The sequence below is a fragment of the Lissotriton helveticus genome, chromosome 12 (assembly GCF_964261635.1).
Source record: "Lissotriton helveticus chromosome 12, aLisHel1.1, whole genome shotgun sequence".
NCBI classification, from domain to species: domain Eukaryota; kingdom Metazoa; phylum Chordata; class Amphibia; order Caudata; family Salamandridae; genus Lissotriton; species Lissotriton helveticus.
In genome coordinates this window covers 76565437-76581965 of record NC_136073.1, presented here as the reverse complement: position 1 = coordinate 76581965, position 16529 = coordinate 76565437, and the positions used below count along the sequence as shown (strand labels likewise).

Genomic DNA, 16529 nt, shown 5'->3' with positions numbered 1-16529 from the left:
CCAGCAGAGGCACCCTCAGACCCCAGACTCAGTCTCTAGCTCGCCCCAGCAGAGGCACCCTCAGACCCCAGGCTCAGTCTCTAGCTCGCCCCAGCAGAGGCACCCTCAGACCCCAGGCTCAGTCTCTAGCTCGCCCCAGCAGAGGCGTCCTCAGACCCCAGGCTTAGTCTCTACCTCGCCCCAGCAGAGGCACCCTCAGACCCCAGACTCAGTCTCTAGCTCGCCCCAGCAGAGGCGCCCTCAGACCCCAGTACGGAGTGAGGACATGCTTCTTCGGCTACCACTCTCGCAAAGGTGGCGGCTGCACAGGCAGGGCGCATGTCACTGCCCTCCACCCCCAGCCATATGGTGCCCGGCTGCTCTCCGCGCAGCGTGCGCCGGGGAAGCTGAGATAAATGACACTCGAGCAAACAGCAGGAACACATATCGTGGCATCACGCCCCTCCCCCTGCTCAGGAATGTGCGGCCCCGCAGACACATTTGTTGCAAGTCCCTGGTGGAGACGTCTCTTCAGTGAAATCGGAGGAGCCGAGATACTCACTACAGTCGGTTTAGAGGTGATAATGGCCGAGGAGGGGAAAGGGTGGGTGAAGAGGGCCCTTCTCTGGCCCTCTGCTGCGGACAGGAAGAGTTGGGGCCTTGTCAGGGGTGGCACGGTCAGCCTGGAAGCAGGGGCTTGGCTGCCAGTGGTGCAGCAGGTGCAGTGGCACCGGGCCCAGGAGCCTGAGAGCACCACTGAACCCTGATTATCACTGTATTTCACAGTTCAGACAGCAGCCAGGGGTCCCGCTTGCTTCCTTGCACAGCTGCCCATGACACATTGACGACACCACTGCCTGCCAGAGGTTGGATTCGACCCCAACCTTACCTGCATGTCTACTTCTGCAGCGCCTCGTGCACTATGTCTTCTCCGAGCTCCGACAAAATATTATTAAATGAAAAGTCTGGGTACTGCATCTCATCCGTACGGTAAAAGGGCTGAGAAGTGGGCAGCGCAATGGTGTGTCCTTCTGGGATTAAGGCTGATGTGGCAGCTGTGAAAACAAGAAGCCTCGTTTGTTTGTTTTTCTTGGCCACCCTTTTTGAACAAATTGTGTGATCTTGGACATATGGTCAGTCAGTGCCATCATTTGCCAAAATAGCAGCGTGTGATAAGTGATAACATAATACTACACGTAGAGTTACATATGGAGACCACGGATGTCCCTGCTGAGATACCCTTGTGAGTCAGTGTAGAGTAGGCACACAATGCTGCCTCTACTGGTGGCCCTGGCCCCGCCCACAGAGCTCGCGCAGACCGTTCACGGGTCCCAGGAACGGGGCCACCATCAAGGCTGCCAAGTGAGTGTTGCACGAATGAAAGTGAGCGCTAACTTCACCTCTCTTTTGAAAGTTTAGAGACAAGGAATGCAGGTTGTAAACACATTCGCGATTATTTTAAGCTACGAGAACTTCCTTTCTCTCTTGCCAAAGCATGCACAGCAGCGGTGCTTTAAATGGGCTGGGGCTGTCCGGTACTGAGTACTGGCATGGATTTCATTGAAAGGGAGAGTGCTAGCACTTATTATCGAGGGTGTAGTACCTTGAATGAGAGAGTACCAGGACTTCTCAGTAAGGCTGTAATATTTTGAACGGGAGAGTAGTGGCACTTCTCAACTGGGGTGTAATACTTTTAATGAGAGAGTAGTGGCACTTCTCAGCTGGGGTGTAATACTTTTAATGGGAGAGTAGTGGCACTTCTCAGCTGGGGTGTAATACTGTTAATGGGAGAGTATAGCAATTCTCAGTAAGACTGTAATACTTTGAACGGGAGAGTAGTAGCACTTCTCAGCGGGGGGGGTGTAATACTTTGAACGGGAGAGTAGTGGCACTTCTCAGCGGGGTGGGGGGTTTAACACTTTGAACGGGAGAGTAGTGGCACTTCTCTGCGGGGGGTGTAATACTTTGAACGGGAGAGTAGTGGCACTTCTCTGCGGGGGGGTGTAATACTTTGAACGGGAGAGTAGTGGGACTTCTCAGCTGGGGTGTAATGCTTTTAATGGGAAAGTAGTGGCACTTCTCAGCTGGAGTGTAATACTTTTAGTGGGAGAGTAGTGGCACTTCTCAGCTGGAGTGTAATACTTTTAGTGGGAAAGTAGTGGCACTTCTCAGCTGGGGTGTAATACTTTTAGTGGGAGAGTAGTGGCACTTCTCAGCTGGGGTGTAATACTTTTAGGGGCAGATTTACAATAAGTGACGCATCCCTGCATATCAGCAGGGATGCGCCACTTATTGTGCGCCATGCCTACTCCACCATGGATGCGCCGCATTTACAATGCGGCGCACCATGGGGAAACAAGCATTTACAATGCAATGGTTTTGCCTTTGTTAAAGTTAGAGCTATTGGCATTGCTCTTGACACTCTGAAGCTCCACTCTGAAGCTCCACTCTGCACTCTGAAGCTCCACTCTGCACTCTGAAGCTCCACTCTGCACTCTGAAGCTCCACTCTGCACTCTGAAGCTCCACTCTGCACTCTGAAGCTGCACTCTGAAGCTCCACTCTGCACTCTGAAGCTGCACTCTGAAGCTCCACTCTGAAGCTCCACTCTGAAGCTCCACTCTGAAGCTCCACTCTGAAGCTCCACTCTGAAGCTCCACTCTGAAGCTCCACTCTGAAGCTCCACTCTGCACTCTGAAGCTCCACTCTGCACTCTGAAGCTCCACTCTGCACTCTGAAGCTCCACTCTGCACTCTGAAGCTGCACTCTGAAGCTCCACTCTGCAGCTGCACTCTGAAGCTGCACTCTGAAGCTCCACTCTGAAGCTGCACTCTGAAGCTCCACTCTGAAGCTCCACTCTGAAGCTCCACTCTGAAGCTCCACTCTGAAGCTCCACTCTGAAGCTCCACTCTGAAGCTCCACTCTGCACTCTGAAGCTCCACTCTGCACTCTGAAGCTCCACTCTGAAGCTCCACTCTGCACTCTGAAGCTCCACTCTGCACTCTGAAGCTCCACTCTGAAGCTCCACTCTGCACTCTGAAGCTCCACTCTGAATCTGCACTCTGAAGCTCCACTCTGCAGCTCCACTCTGCACTCTGAAGCTCCACTCTGAATCTGCACTCTGAAGCTCCACTCTGCACTCTGAAGCTCCACTCTGAATCTGCACTCTGATGCTCCACTCTGAATCTGCACTCTGAAGCTCCACTCTGCACTCTGAATCTGCACTCTGAAGCTCCACTCTGCACTCTGAATCTGCACTCTGCAGCTCCACTCTGAATCTGCAGCTCCACTCTGCACTCTGCAGCTCCACTCTGAATCTGCAGCTCCACTCTGAAGCTCCACTCTGAAGCTCCACTCTGAAGCTCCACTCTGAAGCTCCACTCTGAAGCTCCACTCTGAAGCTCCACTCTGCACTCTGAAGCTCCACTCTGCACTCTGAAGCTCCACTCTGAAGCTGCACTCTGAAGCTCCACTCTGAAGCTCCACTCTGAAGCTCCACTCTGAAGCTCCACTCTGAAGCTCCACTCTGAAGCTCCACTCTGAAGCTCCACTCTGAAGCTCCACTCTGAAGCTCCACTCTGCACTCTGAAGCTCCACTCTGAAGCTCCACTCTGCACTCTGAAGCTCCACTCTGAATCTGCACTCTGAAGCTCCACTCTGCACTCTGAAGCTCCACTCTGAAGCTCCACTCTGAAGCTCCACTCTGCACTCTGAAGCTCCACTCTGAAGCTCCACTCTGCACTCTGAAGCTCCACTCTGAAGCTCCACTCTGCACTCTGAAGCTCCACTCTGAAGCTCCACTCTGCACTCTGAAGCTCCACTCTGAAGCTCCACTCTGCACTCTGAAGCTCCACTCTGAAGCTCCACTCTGCACTCTGAAGCTCCACTCTGAAGCTCCACTCTGCACTCTGAAGCTCCACTCTGAAGCTCCACTCTGAAGCTCCACTCTGAAGCTCCACTCTGCACTCTGAAGCTCCACTCTGAAGCTCCACTCTGCACTCTGAAGCTCCACTCTGAAGCTCCACTCTGCACTCTGAAGCTCCACTCTGAAGCTCCACTCTGCACTCTGAAGCTCCACTCTGAAGCTCCACTCTGAAGCTCCACTCTGCACTCTGAAGCTCCACTCTGCACTCTGAAGCTCCACTCTGCACTCTGAAGCTCCACTCTGCACTCTGAAGCTCCACTCTGAATCTGCACTCTGAAGCTCCACTCTGAAGCTCCACTCTGAAGCTCCACTCTGAATCTCCACTCTGAAGCTCCACTCTGAAGCTCCACTCTGAAGCTCCACTCTGAAGCTCCACTCTGAAGCTCCACTCTGAAGCTCCACTCTGAAGCTCCACTCTGAAGCTCCACTCTGAAGCTCCACTCTGCACTCTGAAGCTCCACTCTGAAGCTCCACTCTGAAGCTCCACTCTGAAGCTCCACTCTGAAGCTCCACTCTGAAGCTCCACTCTGCACTCTGAAGCTCCACTCTGAAGCTCCACTCTGAAGCTCCACTCTGAAGCTCCACTCTGAAGCTCCACTCTGAAGCTCCACTCTGAAGCTCCACTCTGAAGCTCCACTCTGAAGCTCCACTCTGAAGCTCCACTCTGAAGCTCCACTCTGAATCTGCACTCTGAAGCTCCACTCTGCACTCTGAAGCTCCACTCTGCACTCTGAAGCTCCACTCTGCACTCTGAAGCTCCACTCTGCACTCTGAAGCTCCACTCTGCACTCTGAAGCTCCACTCTGCACTCTGAAGCTCCACTCTGAAGCTCCACTCTGAAGCTCCACTCTGCACTCTGAAGCTCCACTCTGCACTCTGAAGCTCCACTCTCCACTCTGAAGCTCCACTCTGAAGCTCCACTCTCCACTCTGAAGCTCCACTCTCCACTCTGAAGCTCCACTCTGAAGCTCCACTCTCCACTCTGAAGCTCCACTCTGAAGCTCCACTCTCCACTCTGAAGCTCCACTCTGAAGCTCCACTCTGAAGCTCCACTCTGAAGCTCCACTCTGAAGCTCCACTCTGAAGCTCCACTCTCCACTCTGAAGCTCCACTCTGAAGCTCCACTCTGAAGCTCCACTCTGAAGCTCCACTCTGAAGCTCCACTCTGAAGCTCCACTCTGAAGCTCCACTCTGAAGCTCCACTCTGAAGCTCCACTCTGAAGCTCCACTCTGCACTCTGAAGCTCCACTCTGAATCTGCACTCTGAAGCTCCACTCTGCACTCTGAAGCTCCACTCTGAAGCTGCACTCTGAAGCTCCAATCTGAAGCTCCACTCTGAAGCTCCACTCTGAAGCTCCACTCTGAAGCTCCACTCTGAAGCTCCACTCTGAAGCTCCACTCTGAAGCTCCACTCTGAAGCTCCACTCTGAAGCTCCACTCTGCACTCTGAAGCTCCACTCTGAAGCTCCACTCTGCACTCTGAAGCTCCACTCTGAATCTGCACTCTGAAGCTCCACTCTGCACTCTGAAGCTCCACTCTGAAGCTCCACTCTGAAGCTCCACTCTGCACTCTGAAGCTCCACTCTGAAGCTCCACTCTGCACTCTGAAGCTCCACTCTGAAGCTCCACTCTGCACTCTGAAGCTCCACTCTGAAGCTCCACTCTGCACTCTGAAGCTCCACTCTGAAGCTCCACTCTGCACTCTGAAGCTCCACTCTGCACTCTGAAGCTCCACTCTGAAGCTCCACTCTGCACTCTGAAGCTCCACTCTGAATCTGCACTCTGAAGCTCCACTCTGCACTCTGCAGCTCCACTCTGAAGCTCCACTCTGAAGCTCCACTCTGCACTCTGCAGCTCCACTCTGCAGCTCCACTCTGAAGCTCCACTCTGAAGCTCCACTCTGAAGCTCCACTCTGCACTCTGAAGCTCCACTCTGAAGCTCCACTCTGAAGCTCCACTCTGAAGCTCCACTCTGAAGCTCCACTCTGAAGCTCCACTCTGAAGCTCCACTCTGAAGCTCCACTCTGAAGCTCCACTCTGCACTCTGAAGCTCCACTCTGAAGCTCCACTCTGCACTCTGAAGCTCCACTCTGAAGCTCCACTCTGCACTCTGAAGCTCCACTCTGAAGCTCCACTCTGCACTCTGAAGCTCCACTCTGAAGCTCCACTCTGCACTCTGAAGCTCCACTCTGCACTCTGAAGCTCCACTCTGAAGCTCCACTCTGCACTCTGAAGCTCCACTCTGAAGCTCCACTCTGAAGCTCCACTCTGAAGCTCCACTCTGAAGCTCCACTCTGAAGCTCCACTCTGAATCTGCACTCTGAAGCTCCACTCTGCACTCTGAAGCTCCACTCTGAAGCTCCACTCTGAAGCTCCACTCTGAAGCTCCACTCTGAAGCTCCACTCTGAAGCTCCACTCTGAAGCTCCACTCTGAAGCTCCACTCTGCACTCTGAAGCTCCACTCTGAATCTGCACTCTGAAGCTCCACTCTGCACTCTGAAGCTCCACTCTGAATCTGCACTCTGAAGCTCCACTCTGCACTCTGAAGCTCCACTCTGCACTCTGAAGCTCCACTCTGCACTCTGAAGCTCCACTCTGAAGCTCCACTCTGCACTCTGAAGCTCCACTCTGCACTCTGAAGCTCCACTCTGAAGCTCCACTCTGAAGCTCCACTCTGAAGCTCCACTCTGAAGCTCCACTCTGCACTCTGAAGCTCCACTCTGAAGCTCCACTCTGAAGCTCCACTCTGAAGCTCCACTCTGAAGCTCCACTCTGAAGCTCCACTCTGAAGCTCCACTCTGCACTCTGAAGCTCCACTCTGAAGCTCCACTCTGAAGCTCCACTCTGAAGCTCCACTCTGAAGCTCCACTCTGAAGCTCCACTCTGAAGCTCCACTCTGAAGCTCCACTCTGCACTCTGAAGCTCCACTCTGAAGCTCCACTCTGCACTCTGAAGCTCCACTCTGAATCTGCACTCTGAAGCTCCACTCTGCACTCTGAAGCTCCACTCTGAAGCTCCACTCTGAAGCTCCACTCTGCACTCTGAAGCTCCACTCTGAAGCTCCACTCTGCACTCTGAAGCTCCACTCTGAAGCTCCACTCTGCACTCTGAAGCTCCACTCTGAAGCTCCACTCTGCACTCTGAAGCTCCACTCTGAAGCTCCACTCTGCACTCTGAAGCTCCACTCTGCACTCTGAAGCTCCACTCTGAAGCTCCACTCTGCACTCTGAAGCTCCACTCTGAATCTGCACTCTGAAGCTCCACTCTGCACTCTGCAGCTCCACTCTGAAGCTCCACTCTGAAGCTCCACTCTGCACTCTGCAGCTCCACTCTGCAGCTCCACTCTGAAGCTCCACTCTGAAGCTCCACTCTGAAGCTCCACTCTGCACTCTGAAGCTCCACTCTGAAGCTCCACTCTGAAGCTCCACTCTGAAGCTCCACTCTGAAGCTCCACTCTGAAGCTCCACTCTGAAGCTCCACTCTGAAGCTCCACTCTGCACTCTGAAGCTCCACTCTGAAGCTCCACTCTGCACTCTGAAGCTCCACTCTGAAGCTCCACTCTGCACTCTGAAGCTCCACTCTGAAGCTCCACTCTGCACTCTGAAGCTCCACTCTGAAGCTCCACTCTGCACTCTGAAGCTCCACTCTGCACTCTGAAGCTCCACTCTGAAGCTCCACTCTGCACTCTGAAGCTCCACTCTGAAGCTCCACTCTGAAGCTCCACTCTGAAGCTCCACTCTGAAGCTCCACTCTGAAGCTCCACTCTGAATCTGCACTCTGAAGCTCCACTCTGCACTCTGAAGCTCCACTCTGAAGCTCCACTCTGAAGCTCCACTCTGAAGCTCCACTCTGAAGCTCCACTCTGAAGCTCCACTCTGAAGCTCCACTCTGAAGCTCCACTCTGAAGCTCCACTCTGCACTCTGAAGCTCCACTCTGAATCTGCACTCTGAAGCTCCACTCTGCACTCTGAAGCTCCACTCTGAATCTGCACTCTGAAGCTCCACTCTGCACTCTGAAGCTCCACTCTGCACTCTGAAGCTCCACTCTGCACTCTGAAGCTCCACTCTGAAGCTCCACTCTGCACTCTGAAGCTCCACTCTGCACTCTGAAGCTCCACTCTGAAGCTCCACTCTGAAGCTCCACTCTGAAGCTCCACTCTGAAGCTCCACTCTGCACTCTGAAGCTCCACTCTGAAGCTCCACTCTGAAGCTCCACTCTGAAGCTCCACTCTGAAGCTCCACTCTGCACTCTGAAGCTCCACTCTGAAGCTCCACTCTGAAGCTCCACTCTGAAGCTCCACTCTGAAGCTCCACTCTGAAGCTCCACTCTGAAGCTCCACTCTGCACTCTGAAGCTCCACTCTGAAGCTCCACTCTGAAGCTCCACTCTGAAGCTCCACTCTGAAGCTCCACTCTGAAGCTCCACTCTGAAGCTCCACTCTGAAGCTCCACTCTGAATCTGCACTCTGAAGCTCCACTCTGCACTCTGAAGCTCCACTCTGCACTCTGAAGCTCCACTCTGCACTCTGAAGCTCCACTCTGCACTCTGAAGCTCCACTCTGCACTCTGAAGCTCCACTCTGCACTCTGAAGCTCCACTCTGAAGCTCCACTCTGAAGCTCCACTCTGCACTCTGAAGCTCCACTCTGCACTCTGAAGCTCCACTCTGAAGCTCCACTCTCCACTCTGAAGCTCCACTCTCCACTCTGAAGCTCCACTCTGAAGCTCCACTCTCCACTCTGAAGCTCCACTCTGAAGCTCCACTCTCCACTCTGAAGGTCCACTCTGAAGCTCCACTCTGAAGCTCCACTCTGAAGCTCCACTCTGAAGCTCCACTCTGAAGCTCCACTCTGAAGCTCCACTCTGAAGCTCCACTCTCCACTCTGAAGCTCCACTCTGAAGCTCCACTCTGAAGCTCCACTCTGAAGCTCCACTCTGAAGCTCCACTCTGAAGCTCCACTCTGAAGCTCCACTCTGAAGCTCCACTCTGCACTCTGAAGCTCCACTCTGAATCTGCACTCTGAAGCTCCACTCTGCACTCTGAAGCTCCACTCTGAAGCTGCACTCTGAAGCTCCACTCTGAAGCTCCACTCTGAAGCTCCACTCTGAAGCTCCACTCTGAAGCTCCACTCTGAAGCTCCACTCTGAAGCTCCACTCTGAAGCTCCACTCTGAAGCTCCACTCTGCACTCTGAAGCTCCACTCTGAAGCTCCACTCTGCACTCTGAAGCTCCACTCTGAATCTGCACTCTGAAGCTCCACTCTGCACTCTGAAGCTCCACTCTGAAGCTCCACTCTGAAGCTCCACTCTGCACTCTGAAGCTCCACTCTGAAGCTCCACTCTGCACTCTGAAGCTCCACTCTGAAGCTCCACTCTGCACTCTGAAGCTCCACTCAGAAGCTCCACTCTGCACTCTGAAGCTCCACTCTGAAGCTCCACTCTGCACTCTGAAGCTCCACTCTGCACTCTGAAGCTCCACTCTGAAGCTCCACTCTGCACTCTGAAGCTCCACTCTGAATCTGCACTCTGAAGCTCCACTCTGCACTCTGCAGCTCCACTCTGAAGCTCCACTCTGAAGCTCCACTCTGCACTCTGCAGCTCCACTCTGCAGCTCCACTCTGAAGCTCCACTCTGAAGCTCCACTCTGAAGCTCCACTCTGCACTCTGAAGCTCCACTCTGAAGCTCCACTCTGAAGCTCCACTCTGAAGCTCCACTCTGAAGCTCCACTCTGAAGCTCCACTCTGAAGCTCCACTCTGCACTCTGAAGCTCCACTCTGAAGCTCCACTCTGCACTCTGAAGCTCCACTCTGAAGCTCCACTCTGCACTCTGAAGCTCCACTCTGAAGCTCCACTCTGCACTCTGAAGCTCCACTCTGAAGCTCCACTCTGCACTCTGAAGCTCCACTCTGCACTCTGAAGCTCCACTCTGAAGCTCCACTCTGCACTCTGAAGCTCCACTCTGAAGCTGCACTCTGAAGCTCCACTCTGAAGCTCCACTCTGAAGCTCCACTCTGAAGCTCCACTCTGAAGCTCCACTCTGAATCTGCACTCTGAAGCTCCACTCTGCACTCTGAAGCTCCACTCTGAAGCTCCACTCTGAAGCTCCACTCTGAAGCTCCACTCTGAAGCTCCACTCTGAAGCTCCACTCTGAAGCTCCACTCTGCACTCTGAAGCTCCACTCTGAATCTGCACTCTGAAGCTCCACTCTGCACTCTGAAGCTCCACTCTGAATCTGCACTCTGAAGCTCCACTCTGCACTCTGAAGCTCCACTCTGCACTCTGAAGCTCCACTCTGCACTCTGAAGCTCCACTCTGAAGCTCCACTCTGCACTCTGAAGCTCCACTCTGCACTCTGAAGCTCCACTCTGAAGCTCCACTCTGAAGCTCCACTCTGAAGCTCCACTCTGAAGCTCCACTCTGCACTCTGAAGCTCCACTCTGAAGCTCCACTCTGAAGCTCCACTCTGAAGCTCCACTCTGAAGCTCCACTCTGAAGCTCCACTCTGAAGCTCCACTCTGCACTCTGAAGCTCCACTCTGAAGCTCCACTCTGCACTCTGAAGCTCCACTCTGAAGCTCCACTCTGCACTCTGAAGCTCCACTCTGAAGCTCCACTCTGCACTCTGAAGCTCCACTCTGCACTCTGAAGCTCCACTCTGAAGCTCCACTCTGCACTCTGAAGCTCCACTCTGCACTCTGAAGCTCCACTCTGAAGCTCCACTCTGCACTCTGAAGCTCCACTCTGAATCTGCACTCTGAAGCTCCACTCTGCACTCTGAAGCTCCACTCTGAATCTGCACTCTGAAGCTCCACTCTGAAGCTCCACTCTGAAGCTCCACTCTGAAGCTGCACTCTGAAGCTCCACTCTGAAGCTCCACTCTGAAGCTCCACTCTGAAGCTCCACTCTGAAGCTCCACTCTGAAGCTCCACTGAAGCTACACACCGCGCAGGGCAGCTCTGGATGCTGATGCGAGAGGCCAGCTGGGAGGCGCGCTGCTCGTCTTCCTGCTCGTGCTGACTCGGAGAGAAAACTTGTTTTCATTGGGAGAGCGGCCTTCAAAGACCCGGTCACTGCGCCTCTCCGAGTGTTTAGCTTGGGATAAAATGGGCGCAGTGTTGTGGTGATGACAGTAGAGCAAGGGAGGTGCCGGCAATGCCGGACCAGACTCGGGGGCGTTCCCGGCGTCGCGTGACGTCGGCAAAAGGCAAAGAATGTCAGGAACGCCCCCGTGTCTGGTCCGGCATTGACGGACAGGCCCCTCGTCCAATGGCAAGGCTCCGTTTACGGAGCCAGCCAATCAATGACGAGGGCCGACCCAAAGCACCCTACAGTTCTCAACAGGATTTCGCCTGCGCGAAAAGCTGCGCAGAGCGCAGCTTTCGCTAGGCAAAACCTAAAAACGGCACAGATGCCGTAAAAGTGGCGCATTGCTGGAGTTGCGTCGCAAGCCCGACGCAGCTCCAGCAATGCTCTGGGGAGCCCTATCTTCTTAATGCTGCGTCAATCCTTACGCCTGCTTCAAGCAGGCGCAGGGTTTTGACGCAGCTTGGGCCCAAAAGTGACTGAGTGAAATCAGCCACTTTTAGGAGGCGTTCCTGCGCTGGAATGCCCCCCCCTGCGCAGGAACGCCTCCTTTTGGCGCAGGGCTTTACAATGTGACGCATCTCCCAGATGCGTCACGTTGTAAGGGGCAGATTTATGTTAACTGGCGCATCCCCAGGGATGCGCCAGTTAATGTGCACCACAGTGCGCCACTGCTCCGCCACCCATGGTGCGCCGCATTTACAATGCGACGCACCATGGTGCAAGGCAGTGAAGATGCGTGACGCATCTCTCGGCGTACGGGTGGCGCATTGCAGGTTTGCGACATGACTCCTGCAATGCACAGGGGCCACCTCTTCAATTCATGGTGCGTCACCCTTACGCCTGCTTCAAGCAGGCGTAAGGAATTGATGTAGAAAGTGACTGAGTGAAATATCATAGATTTCACTCAGCCACTTTTAGGAGGCGTTCCTGCGCAGGAACGCCCCCTCCTGCGCAGGAACGCCTCCTTATGGCGCAGGGCTTTCCAACGTGACGCCCCATTAAGTGACGCAATTGCGGCGCAAAGAGGCGCAAGGGCCTCATAAATCTGCCCCTAAGTGCCCCGCACCAGGGTGCATCTTTTGCGCCGCCGCTGCGTCACAAAAGTGACACAACGGCGGCGTAAAAGGGCCGCAAGGGGCTTGTAAATCTGCCCCTTAGTGGGAGAGTAGAGGCACTTCTCACAACGAAGCCGATACTTCCTGACAATCCGTACCCGCCCTTCTATATTTCCACTTCACGCGCCGCGCGGCAGGCGTTGCTCAGTACTTGAAGCAAACATTGATCTGTGGACAAGCATTGAACGTTGCACCAGAACGGATTCGGTAAAAGTATTGATTTGGGCTCAGGCCGTACATACGTGAGTATTGCTGAGTACGCAAGAAGTTGATGTGTCTGCAAGTATGAAAGCATACACAGATGTCAGTGCTTACTCCAGTACTGGTCTGCACTGCAGAAGTATCGATCGACCCACTCACATGTATCGATCTGCACAGAAGTATCTATGCCTGCACACGTTATGTCTATGCAGAGTATTGGTGCACGAGTACGTGTGCATACAGAAATGATGATGTGCTCTGCAGACTCGCCTTCGGAATCATTCATTCATTAGTGCCTGTCTGCGCAAGTACCGAGTCATACAATAGAATCTGTGAGCGCTCAAGTATTGTATTTATTTATGACTTTCTTTTTTACTTTTTTTTTTACTGTAATGATTTTAATTAATCGAACAGTTAATAAATTCAATTCAACTCAATATTGTGCATGGAAAGTGTTACTTTCATCACAAGAATGAATGCCTAGGTAAGTACTGATGTGAAGTACCGATGTGTTTTGGTTCGTTGACAAGAATCTACCACTACCACAAGGGATCCGCGCCCGCGCAAGTTTTAGTCACAATCAGGTACAGATTAATACACAAGTACTGATGTTTGCGTAATAATGATTATTGTTCACAACAAGCGATTTGTGTCGGAGGTATTTTATCTGACATTCGTAGGGCACGAGGCTGATTTTAGTGTGACATCGGACCACTCTCCGGGTGCAGGCAGCCCTGTAAGTTTCGTTGAGAGGTGTGTGGTTGTACCAGACCTGTGTGTGGTTGTAGACCTGTGTCTGTTTGTAGCAGACCTGTGTGTGGTTGTACAAGACCTGTGTGTAGTTGTAGACCTGTGTCTGTTTGTGCCAGACCTGTGTGTGGTTGCAGCAGACCTGTGTGTGATTCTAGCAGACCTGTGTGTGGTTGTAGTAGACCTGTGTGTGGTTGTAGCAGACCTGTGTGTGGTTGTAGACCTGTGTCTGGTTGTAGCAGGACTGTGTGTGGTTGCAGTAGACCTGTGTGTGGTTGTAGCAGACCTGTGTGTGGTTGTAGCAGACCTGTGTCTGGTTGTAGCAGGACTGTGTGTGGTTGTAGACCTGTGTGCGGTTGTAGCAGGACTGTATGTGGTTGTAGACCTGTGTCTGGTTGTAGCAGGACTGTGTGTGGTTTTAGACATGTCTGTGTTTGTACCAGACCTGTGTGTGGTTCTAGACCTCTGATTTTTGTAGACCGGTGTGTTGTTGAAGCAGACCTGTGTGTGGCTGTAGACCTGTCTGTGTTTTTACCAGACCTGTGTGTGGTTGTAACAGACCTGAATGTGGTTCTAGACCTGTGTGTTTTTGTAGACCTGTGTGTAGTTGTAGCATGAATTGTAGGTGAAGGCATTGGGGGAACTCACAGCGTGAGGGCACGTCACATGTTCTGGTGATGTTGGCATGAACTTGGAGCTACTGGTACGCCTGCCAATGATTGTAGTGGTGTGTGAAATTGAAAGGGCACCCTAGATGCAGCATTTATAGTGGTATGGTGGTGTGTTATCCCTACGTGTTAGGGTGGTACTGTATGCTAAAGCCGTGAAGGTGCAGCCCGAGGCAATCCACTGACACCACAGTAGTAGCACGTCTGGGTGCGCCAAGGCTTTGTGTGTGCGTGTTTGCATCGAAGTGTACACAGTCAGCACCTGTACCCCTGATTACCAGTCTGACCCAGTCAAATCTTGACTCATGAATGGCTGGTCTGCTCTCTCGAGCGCCTGCCATGTGCTGGTGGCCTAGTTTGACCCCACTTTTGGCGGGAGGGAAGCATGCATGCAACATTTTACAACAGGAAAGTGTGAGATTTTGAAAAAAAATCAAGACAATGCATTTTTCCCATTGATTTACATTGTAGCAGAGGGGGTTTTAGGTGGGAGACAGCTAAAATAAAGCCATTTTTCTTGAGTCTCCCACCTGAATCAGGTGTGTTGGCCTGTATTGGGGAGAGAGGTCAGCAATACCGGAAGTACATACCTTGCTGTGGCACAGGAAGCCGAAGAACAACATGGCCGCCGCCGGCATCAGGATGACCCCGAAGACCAGTCCCACCAGGACGACGTTGATGGCACCAATGAGCAGGTTCTGGGCCGTGATGAGCACCGCGCAGGCCCAGCAGTCGAGGGACTCCCGCAGCTCAAGCACTATGGGCTCGGCGCAGTACGGCGGTGGCACCGGAGAGAGCGCCATGGCTGCGTCCTCAAGCAGCACAGACTCACGGTGTGCTGAGCCGGCATCAGCCCCGCTCTCGTGCTCCATCGAGTTAGACATTCCCACCCGCAAAAGTTTCAAGTCAGACACCCTGGTGTTTGGCCGGGTGGTGGCTGTAGGTGGTTGGGACGTAGATGGCACGTTGCGTGCCCAGCTCACAGGTTGTCGCAAGAAAGTACTGGGTGTTTGGATGGTCTAAATGGGAAGTTGTGTTCTCAGATCTTCCAGGTTCAGTAGATGTTAGGATGGCGTTGGTTGGTCAGATCTCCCAGGCCTGGAAGACGTCACGCCTGATGTGAAGTGCGTGTTGGTCGGTCAGATCTATAAGGTCATAGGGATGCTGTTCTTGGTGTCCAAAAGATGCTGGGTGGTTGGATCACCCCTGTCTGGAGGATGTCACACCTATGGTCAAGAAGCTGTTGGGTGCTTGGATCTAAAGTCTACTGGATGTCACTCTTCAGGTGAGGGGAGTCTGGGGTGACCAGATCTCCCAGGAGCTCCAGATGCTGCTTCTTGAGTCAAGAAGACCTTGTGTGCTTGGATAGTCCTTGTGTGGGGGATGTTGCAAAGATGTCGGATGCTTGTGTCCAAAGTATAGAAGATGTTCCCTGGGTGGAGAGAGCCGTGGGTGCTTGAGTATCAATTTTGGAAAGTGTTCCCCCTCCCGAAGCAAAGCGACCCTGAGCGCTTGCAGATGTCGCTTCTGCTGTAAAGGTGGTCTTGGCACTTTGATCTGCTAGTCCTAGCGATATCTCTCCTGGCGTGAAGGGGCTTGGAGATGTCACACCTGTGTGAGAGGAGCCTTGCTTGCTTGGATCTCTTAGTGCTGCAGATCTCACCCCTCGTTTTAAAGGGGCTTAGCTCTTTGGGTCTCCTGCTCCTGGAGATGTCGTTTCAGCTGTAGGGAAGGGGGTTCTTGCCTGCTAGTATCTTCTAGTTCTGAAGATCTCACCCCTTGTTTCAAGGAGGCCTTGGCTCGTCACGCCTTCTAGTCCTGGAGATGTCTCTCCTGCCCCTGGAGATGTTCTTTTGCTGTAGGCAGGGGTTCTTGCCTGCTGAGGTCTGCTAGCCCTGGAGATGTCTCTCCTGCAGCAGCGGGAGTCTTGCTTGCTAGGATCTGCTAGTTCTGAAGATATCACCCCTAGTTTCTAGTGGGTCTTAGTTCCTTGGGTTTCCTGCTCCTGGAGATGTCTCTGCTGTAGGGAAGGTTTCCTGCCTGCTGAGGTCTGCTACTTCTGGAGATGTTGCTCTCGTTTCTGGGGCCCTTGGCTTGGGGCTCCAAGGCCTGAGATGTCCTGCTGTAAAGACGGACCTGGTGGCTCTGACCTGCTGGTCCTGGTTGCTTCCTTCCTGGTGTGGAGTGGGTTAGAAGTGTCGCTTTTGATGTCTCTGGGGGCCTCCTTGGGCGGTTTTCTCTCGCGGTCGCGTTGAGGTCCCTCCTAGTGCGTAGGGGACCTGGAGATATCACTCCTCGAGCACCTCTGAGCGCGCGGACCCGCTAGACCCGAGGCTCCAAGCCACGGGGAGCTTTCTGTCCCTCTGCTGCCGCCGTCCGCTCCGCCTTCCCACGAACTATCAGCAAACACGCTCTCTGGTTTTCCTCCAAATGGCAGATGTTTTCTTTCCCAAAGAGAGCTCCTCTCTTCCCTAGAACCAGGGACAGCTCTGCGAGGGTTTCAGGCCGGCTGGTGTTTTTGTGCCCACCCCCCCTACCCTCCTCGGCCCACGTCTCCCCCCTGCCCTGCCCCCTCCACACCCCTCTGCCCCCTCCGCCCAGGCATGCTTGCGCTCTCTCTCCCTGGGGAATCTGAGAGGTTCCCCAGGGAGCACCAAGTGGCGGCCAATTACTTTCTGAAGTGTTTACATAGCGCCTAAATGCTGCCTGACTGCTTCATGGTGCTCTAAGGTCCCGTAAAGAGCAGAATGACAAAAGCAACTGTGGCATTCAGAAAATAGAGTCAAGTTTCAACAAACAGACGTGC

At 53.5% G+C, this 16529-nt stretch overlaps 1 protein-coding gene across 1 annotated transcript in view; it reads right to left on the bottom strand.

Annotated features, from left to right (window-relative positions):
* TMEM88 (transmembrane protein 88) overlaps positions 1–16199 on the bottom strand; it is a 142450-nt gene extending 126251 nt beyond the window's left edge. The window contains exon 1 of the mRNA XM_078671399.1: positions 14314–16199. Within this exon, the coding sequence (XP_078527525.1) occupies positions 14314–14607 (294 nt within the window). The 5' untranslated portion in view covers positions 14608–16199. The remainder of the gene's footprint in view (positions 1–14313) is intronic.
* Between the last annotated feature and the right edge of the window lie 330 nt (positions 16200–16529).